Raw genomic sequence first — 9236 nt, 5'->3', positions numbered from 1 at the left:
GTTAGAAGATGAAAGCAACCCAAGTGTTCATCAATGGATGAACGGATAAACAAAACGTGGTATACACATTCCAGGGAATTTTATTCAGCAGTAAAAAGGAAGGAAATTCTGACATACACTATGACATAAATGAACCTTGAGGGCGATATGCTAAGTAAAATAAGCCTTACAAAAGGATGAATATTGTACAATTACGCTTATATGAGGTACATAAAGTGGTCCAATTCATAGAGACAGAAGGTGGGACAGTGGTTCCCACGGGCTCGGGGGAGTGATTGTTCAATGGCTGGGAGGAAAGGGGAGCTATTATTCAACGTGTGCAGGGTTTCAGTTTTGCAAGATACAGAGTTCTGTGGATGGATGGTGGTGACAGTGGTGCAAGAATGCAGATGTACCTAACATCACAGGCTGGACACTTACAATTGTTGAAGACGGCAAATTTTATGTGTAGTTTACCACAATTAAAAAAAGTCATGTCAATTATAGAATTTTAGAAAAGATCGAAAGTTGACCAAGTTGTTTCTAAAACCTTTTTCTCCACTTTCCCTTTAGGGACTTCCTTCTGAACACCTTCCATCCAGATACTGCTGAATTCACGTTGATCGCTCAATGCTCCATCCTGATTTGCTTTCCCTACAACAGGAGCACTAGAAATTTCCTAATTCCCCACTCTGGTCAGAAGCCTGTCCAGAGCCCTCCTCAGGGCCGAGCTTTAGGTCAGGGAGCCTGTAAGTCGGTTGTGACAAAAGCTATTGATATATGTGTCATATCCAGAAAATACGTTCTGAACAAGGGGCACCTGGAAATGTGTTTTTACCTAAATGGAAATCAATTCAGCAGCTTTCACTGGATCATTATCTCTTGGGTTTCCAGGTAGAACTGGATATAATTGTGATCGTGAAGTCCAGTCAGCAGCTAAGGGCTCTGTACCACTTATCTACAAATTAACATTTTTACTGCACCTGCACGAGGGCCATTTGTCACAGCAGCAACACAGGATGCTCCTTGAGTGGCATTCATGCCCACGGGGAGAGAAAAGAGTTACCGTTACCTCTGCTGCTTGCAGTCTCACACCCTCTTGATTGTGCTTCTCCTCAGACCACAACTCTCCAAGTTCTGAGCAACCCAACTCCCAGGAGTGGACAGCCAGATACAGTGCGAGGGGCATAACTCTGATATCTAGATGGTCTGCCTGATAGCCCTAAGTTCCAACTCGACTTGTGCCACCCACAAGTCACATGACCTTGGGAGGTCGCCTAAACTGTACAATAGGACTAACAATACCAACTCTGGGGGATGTGATAATTCAATGAGGTAACAGATGAGAAGCTCCCGGCTCATTCTGTCTCTCCAATGCCACTTTCCTTCCTCTTCCTCCTCCTGGCATGCCCACTTTAGAGCTGACTCCAAAGCCAGTGATGAAATCAAAGCCTCACCACCGCCTCCATGGTCCCATCCCTCACCTTGCTTCAAGGCTACCAGCTGTCTCCACCCAGCTGGCACTGCTGAGGTTGGATGAGCCAAACGACAACAACAACAACAACAAAGGCTTCATGGAGTTAGAAGGAGGTGAGTACACGGGTACCCGTGCGCTGCACAGACAGGAGGAAAGGTTCCCTTTTCTCTTCTTAAACCAGTTCTTGAGCCAAGCACGGTAACAACATATATTGCCAAGCGTGGTGATAGTATGTGGTAGTAGATTTTATTTAGGAAAGCAGCAGGTCTTCAAAATTTGGAAAAAACACTAGTCATTTGTAAAACTCTAAATGCAAGTTTAAAAAATGATGTGTTACACCACTTTTTTCTTCAGAGCCCTCTCTAGTGTCTCCCGATCTCCGCCCCCTGCTGTTCCCATAACTGATGCAGAAGTAATTTCACAAGCCAAATAGGATAGGTTTACAGGTGTGTGTTTGGCATTAATTTTAATTTCTATTCACATACATGTTATTATCCCTTACTCTCATGAAATAGTTTATTCCACCAAAACATATATTTTAATGAAAGCCATATTTTTGGGGAATACATTAACCTGTCTAAGGCTAAGTGATTAAATCACCTGTCATTCTGCTCTAGGGTTCCTTCTCTAATAGGTTTTCTTTGTTTGGCAAATAAATCAGAAATGTCATGTTTGTTTCCAAGCAGACATAAGCTGGCGATGAGTTGTGCAAAAGTCACCAGCAAAAAGTTCGTAGAGGCATTTGAATGTCTTCAGGGCTGTAAATCCAGGTATATTATTACTTTATCTTCACTGGAAATGGGGTAAGGCGGGAGATGGGGACGCAGGACGCTAAATCAACGGGTAACCCCAAATAACTTCCCATGGTCTGCACTCCACATTCACATTCCACACTTCTGCCGCCATTCCTGGCTTTCACTCACGCTGTCTCAAGCTTGCACAAATGGTAAATGCTTTTAAATGACTAACGCATATGATCTGATGAAGTTATTTAGGATTTTATTGACTAGTTTCAGAGTAATTCAGTGATGATGTGGCAAGATGTTTAACAAACAACTAGGAAGTCTCTGCAAATTCAACTTCCCACTGGACAACTCTACTTAAGTCCGCCACCACCCCCAAAGTAACACTTCCAAAGGCTGGACTCAGTATCTTCCTCCATTACAAGCTCCATCAACAACAGCAAAAACAGCAACCAGAATCTGTTTTTCTTCTTTTGTGCTTCTGATCCCTGTGAACTGCACTACATCCAGCGAATTTCTCCAACCGGAAACTCAGAGGTCAGGCTGGATTCGCCTGAGGCATGAGACCCAGCAGCAACAACTGCTAAAATTAATTATTCTTAGCACCTTAATCTCTTTGAATCTCTATGCTTCTCTCCACATTCATGGCCATCAGCTAAGTCAGGAATCTGTCAATAACTCTCTGGGATCCTGTGCCAGCCTTGTAGATTCCTCACTCTCCAATGTGTGGCCGGGGTAACTGTTATCCAGCGCAGATCCAGACACATACATCCTCTGTTTACAAACCTTTCATTTGACACCTACTGATCCCAGAAAAAACTTGAAACTCACTAACCGTGTATTGAAATCCTCATGATCTGGCCCTTGTTTATTTTCCAGGCTCCTTTCTTACTATTCTCCCTCTTTACTCTGTGCTCCAGAAACAAGGATTATTTGCAGTTCCCTGACCACATCATTCTACTTTCTCTCTTATCCACGCTCTCTCGTTTATTTTCCACCTTGCCTGGATTCTTACAATCCATCTTTTCTTAGCCTTCTCCATTTTGTTGGCATTCCAGCTTGGGAATCATTTTCTCTAGGAATCTTCCCTTGGCGGGCTGGTTAGGCGCCTCTGCAAGCTTTTCGCCACGCCCTACGTGCTTACCCACTGTGGCACCCTTCATGCACCATCTTCACAGTCACCCCCACCGAACTGCACAGGAACCTGAGAGTCAGGAGCGTGATGAGTTCAGGCTCAGCCTGACCTGCTGTGGTTCTAGGGAGACGGATCTACTTGGTGGTTCTGCCACTTCCCTCCAATATATCCTCACACTCAATTGTGTGTGTTTTCACTTAAGGGTCCCCAGAGAAACAGACTGACATCATCATTGCAGCACCGGGAACAGAAACTAAGATTTCATGACTACAAAGGATAATATAGTGCCCTTTAGCCACAGAGACAGCATCCTCACCAGCCCCAATCAAAAAGTGCTTCTTGGGGAAGGAAAATAATCTTCTGGCTTGAATAGAGATATCTGCATTGTCAGAGCTTCCTTAGCATATTATGGTTGGACATTTTCCAAATTGTGTGCTAACACATCCTGGAAGGTGCTCTGGATGACGGACAGGCATTTATAGTTAGAATCTGGAACAGCTTTCCCCTCGATGCTCTGAGGGAACATCTTTGTTGACCACAGTACATCCTGAGAACTGACTTTGGCCCGGTCAGGTTTGAAGGGGCTTTGAGAAGTGACCTGTGAATGAGACTTTATGTGCTTTTATACCACTACATCCAATAAGTGATTTTTAACAAAATATACAAACCACGCACAGATGTTAAGGAATGGTTATCTTCTGCTAGCTAAGGGAAATCACACACTTCTGTTTGATTTTTGGTTCTGGGACTCAGAATCATGAATCACAGACTTTGCAAACAGATCTGACTTTTATGTGATACTCTGTGGCTTTAAGTAATTTAAATCAACTAAACCTACTGATGCTGTGTACTACTTTTTAAAAATAAAGGAGTAAAAGGGGGAGAGAGGAAGCAATCATTGATTCATCACAAACACTCCTTTTTCCCAGATCATTCTCAGCTCATATATAACTTTTTCCCAAAAACATCTTTCCTTATGGCCATCTTTGCTCTTTACTTTCATGAATTATTAGAGCCAACAACATTCCAGCTAAGTTGTCAAAATGTGCATTGGTCTCATCCAAACTTAACTGTTTATGTCTCCTTTATTTTTTTTTATCCAGCTCTACCATTTTAAATCTCTTTAATTCCAGACTATGATCACACAAGTTTTTCCTATGGTTTATGCATTCGTGTAACAAATAGTTTTTGAGTGCTTGCTGTATGCCAGACTTTTTCCTGGCTACTGGTTACACAGAAGTGGATGAAACCAAACAAAAGAAAAATCCCTGCCTTCACAGAGCGTGCATTCCGGGGGACGAGCCATCCGCTATGAAAGATAAATAAAATAGGTGCCATGTTGGATATTCTAAGTCTAAGGATTAAGTATTATTTAAATAAGTATTTACTAAGCAGGGAAATGACAGAAGCATTGAGGAAGCATGTGCAATTTTAGAGAGAGGAATCTTCTCAAAAATTTGGAGGCTAACAATTTAAAAAGTTGTGAGTGAGGCTGGTCTGAAATTTCCTTCAGTTTGCATTGGAACAACAGATTTGCAAATAAATCCATACTGCACATAAGATAATAAAGGAGCTGTTAAACCTATTTAAGAAAAACACTTCTTTATCACTCTTGGAAGCTGCTTATAACCATGTCCTATATTCATGTAAAGGCAACTTGCTTTAACTGTTCTAAAGGCATGACTTTATCGTTAGTCAGCTGGGACTACATCATGTGTTATACTTGAATGTAGCCACCTATATAGAAAACTATGCGACTCACACTTTCTCAGTACACTAGCCCACTCTTAGTCTTAATTAGTGACATTTTGCTGTGCTGTATCTCAGCTTGCCTTAATTGCAATTTAGGCACAAATAAGGGAAGGTAAGACTACATCGAGAAACCTAAATACAAATTTCACATTATTTGGAATCAAATTAAATACACACAACAAAAACTCCACAACATGGGAGGGTGACAAAAATGAAAACATTTCCAAAGGTATTTATTGAGAAATAGTAAAGATGTACATATTTTTACAAGCTTTTAATATTAATTTACATTTCTTTAAATTATGTAGGCCCCGATAATCTATACTTTACTAATACATAACAGAAACCCTTGACTTTGACTGTGAGATTTCCATAATGCTACCATAGCTGGGAGTCAAAATGCAACTTTGGCTCATGATGCTTAAGTTTGTTCTCAAAAGAAATACTAAATGCCATATTCACTGAGAATGTAGGCTTATCATAAACAAATGTGCTTTAGAAAAACACAACTTCATACTGGAGCATGCTGTTGACACAATTTTGAATCTTAGTTCACCAGAGACTAGGGAGAAAACATTTTTAGAGAGTTATTACATACTTTTTGTGCACAAACTGCATGATTCTAAAATATTCTTTTGCCTCTGAATTCGACTTACAAATTTTTGCAGAGGTCCAGTGACTTCCTCTTCTGTGCTGTAATAGTGTAGCCAGGCCACCTGTTTGGATATTTTTCAGATGCAACACCAGCTGGGTGCCTTTCACAGCCATATACCAAGTTTGCACATACAGTAGTCGAAAACCCATTTTAGTTACAGAACATTTTTCAAACTGTTTTACAATAAGGCACAATATTCTATATGTCAATAGAATGAGGGAGTTGCCAAAGGGGCTGGGTTTTTGTTGGTTAGTAGATTTTTCGTTTCTGAGATCAGAAAGGAAGAGGAACTTCTGCTGCTAAGGTGGGAAGGGAAGATTTCTAGTTCAGCATGCTCAAAGTCCCATGACAAGCTGGGGTGTCAGCTCACTGGCCTACACTATGGTTGTGCTAGACAAGCTGTTGTCCGTCAGCCTAGCCTTTAGGTGTTATGCTGGCAGTCTCTTCTGAACAGAGAATGCGAGAAGATATGTATGTGTGAAACAGCACTGGGTGATGCCACCTGTGACCCTTCTCTGTGCCCTGTGGGGGGCGCTTCTTTCTGCACCTGCAGGTTTAGTGGCATGAGAAGCCTTGCTTGTTTGATATGAAAAAGAATTAAAACTTTAGATGTGATGCCACAATTCTGTCATTTAAAGAAACTGGCTATGCAGTAAAAGATAATTTTGTTTTATTCACAGTAATAAATATTTAAGGTTTTAGTGCACAAAATAAAGTACTGATAATCAGTGCAGCTCTTAAATTTCCTTAAACTGCTATTTCATGCTAAAGGCCAACAGAAGTATAAGATTTATTATTATTATTATTATTATTATTATTATTAAAAGTATTCCAGCCTTAATTTGTCTGCAACAGTGCTTGGGGCAGAGGTAACCAAAAGCTACATAAGTTAAAGAATAGGTTTAAAGTTTGTGTGATAAAATCACAATCTTGAAATCTGCCTCATTGGATCTCAATCTCTTTCTGCCTAATGTAAACATGGTCTTAGCATTCAGTAAAGACATGCAGATTTATAGTCTGGACAAGAAAATCACATTTCCAGAGTGAATGTTGTGACAGTGTGATCTTCCAGGAGCCATGGGTGCCTCAGCTGACGAGCCATCATGGAGCAGCCTCTGGGTAGGGGCACTTTGTGGCCGGACATAATGTAGGTTCCACCTTATGACACTCTACACTCAGAGCTGCAGGGGTAGACACCATTAAAACACTCCTAGATCTTGAAGTCTTAAATATCCACAAGGGAAGTCACGTCATTCAAAATGACAGGAGAATCTGTATCCAGTTCCTAACATGGGCTGCATACCATGAAGAAAACCCCTGCAAACCCAGCGATGGCAGGTTCTCCCTGCAATGAATGCGGTCCATTGTACAGTCAGTGTACAGGCAGATGCTAAGGGGCACAGGTCCTTATGCGTAACGGAGAGACACTGGACCGATGTGTCAAGATGGAGAACCAGGTTCTGTTTCACTGTTGTAATTCACTAATGCGCCTTATATCTGGCTCACTTGCTAATTTATTTTATGATGATCTTCTAGGTAAAATTTTCATTGATTCACTTCTTTCTTTAGAAGTCTTCTGGAGCATCTGCCTTCCACTACTGATAACATTTCATTTTCGCAATGACATTGGGAACACATGCGCTTAGCTTTATTTTAAGCCATGTTCACTCAATGTGAATTTTAAGCCATGTTCATGGCATATTCTAAGAAAGTTTGGGTGATATTTGCTTATGATTTTCATGAGCATCTTTTCCTCTATGCAACTTACACATATCAAAAAGTTAACCCCAAACAGTGCACGTCGTCACGAATATGGCTCTTAGTTTTCTCCAGTAAAACTGTAGAAGGGTACTCGAGACTTCAACATACGTTTCACTTTCTAAGTAAAGGTCCCACAGTCTTCCCCAAACCTTCTGCTCGTGGTTAGATGCACAAATAGTTGCCTCACACAATTATTGGAATTATTAAGAACCCGAATAAAACACAAGCTTTCTTTTATTATTATTGTTTTCTTACTGCAACAAACACTCAGTTTCTGGCGGATGCAGTATTAAGCTTTGATAGCTTGAATTTTAAATTTGGTCATATTGAGAATGATCACAAAGGTTTTTGTTTTTCATTATCTACAGAGATTTTAACCAAAGTTACATTGTAACACACAAACGCTGTCTTGTCTGTAAGGCACAACACATCAATATGAACATTCTGTTTGCCAAACCTAAAAAAGAGACAATATTAGATTCCCATTTCCCCCCCGCTTCCCTCCCCGACAGATGAAAGGAAAATTGCATCCACTTTCAAAGTCAGCTGCTAATAAAGTCACAGTAAATTATTTTCATCAATAATTTACACAAATTACAGGTCTAGATAGGATTGTCCTTATACAGTCTGAGTGCATCCCAATTCAGATTTTCTGGGCTAGGTAGGCTAAAGTCCGATTCAAACCTCAGGGCTGAGAAGATCTCCCACTTTGAGGAATGTTGTTGAACACCACCTTGTCAGACGGGGCGTGTGTGGGTGTTTTGCCAGGGTAAGAGTTCTTTGCCAAAGCTGTTAATTCCAGTTAGGACTCATTCCGTGTGTACCAGCAACCTCCACAGATTTTTTTTTTTTTTAAAAACCATTAAAGTGTTGTAAATATAAGACCATAGAGCTTCCTTTCTGTAGCACTAAAGTTTAATTCCGTGCAGCAATCTGAATTCTTCCTTCTGGAATTTTCATTCCAATATGATTTCATCCTTTAAGACAATTTATATGTGTAAAGCCAGAGGCATTGAATCACACGTAAAAATTCAGTGTACTTGAAATATAAAAAAACGGATCTCCAGCTAGAGAAAACAGTTACAAATACTCTAATTCCAGTGCTTGATGTAGAGCCAAGAGGTCTGAGTGACTTGATATCCTCCAGAAGGGCATGTTGTGCTGTGTGGTTGAGAGAGGGAGGGATGGGAGAGAGAGGGGAGGAATGGAGAGAGATCACAACAGTTGTCTTGGTGAAGTCGTGGGACCACAAGGATGTGTGGCTCCCCCAAGTTGAAGGCAGGAATGATCATAATTGAAGGCTTGGTAGCATCAATGTGGTATTGTCAAAATAATAGAGAAATAGATCTGAACTGGATTTTAATGATAATAAAAGCAAATATTGAGATTTCTTACTGAGTTTAATATTTATCCTGGAAAGCATCATTACGAACATCAGCATCTGGGAAAGCAAGGTGAGCACCAAAATCCCTACGTGGCTGATGGAAAGCAAGCGTTAATCACTACGTCATTCCTGAAGGTCTCTCAGTTAAAAATAAAATAAAAAAAAAAATAAACTTCCTAAGTCCAAGACTTTTTGTCTATTTGACAGAAATAGGGTGAATTCCTTTCATTGTAAAAAATAATTTGAAGCTGGACTATATAAGGTAGAAAAAATGCGGAGATGATCAACTTTCTTATTTGTCTGGAGTAAATAATGAGCCAGTAGAGTCAGCCTGATTTATTTCACTGACG

At 40.5% G+C, this 9236-nt stretch overlaps 1 protein-coding gene across 25 annotated transcripts in view; it reads right to left on the bottom strand.

Annotated features, from left to right (window-relative positions):
- Positions 1 to 7408: 7408 nt before the first annotated feature.
- The window catches only part of EYA4 (EYA transcriptional coactivator and phosphatase 4), a 294223-nt gene continuing 292395 nt past the window's right edge, over positions 7409 to 9236 (bottom strand). For all 25 annotated transcript variants that reach the window (XR_011497637.1, XM_014856121.3, XM_070496153.1 and 22 more), the window contains one exon: positions 7409 to 8663. Coding sequence is in view for 24 of the 25 variants with exons in the window: in XM_014856121.3 (XP_014711607.1) it covers positions 8583 to 8663 (81 nt within the window). In the remaining variant the exon portion in view is untranslated. The remainder of the gene's footprint in view (positions 8664 to 9236) is intronic.

Source organism: Equus asinus, chromosome 24, assembly GCF_041296235.1.
Source record: "Equus asinus isolate D_3611 breed Donkey chromosome 24, EquAss-T2T_v2, whole genome shotgun sequence".
Lineage (NCBI taxonomy): Eukaryota > Metazoa > Chordata > Mammalia > Perissodactyla > Equidae > Equus > Equus asinus.
Note: the sequence above shows the minus strand (reverse complement) of the source record. Positions and strands in the feature narration are given on the sequence as shown.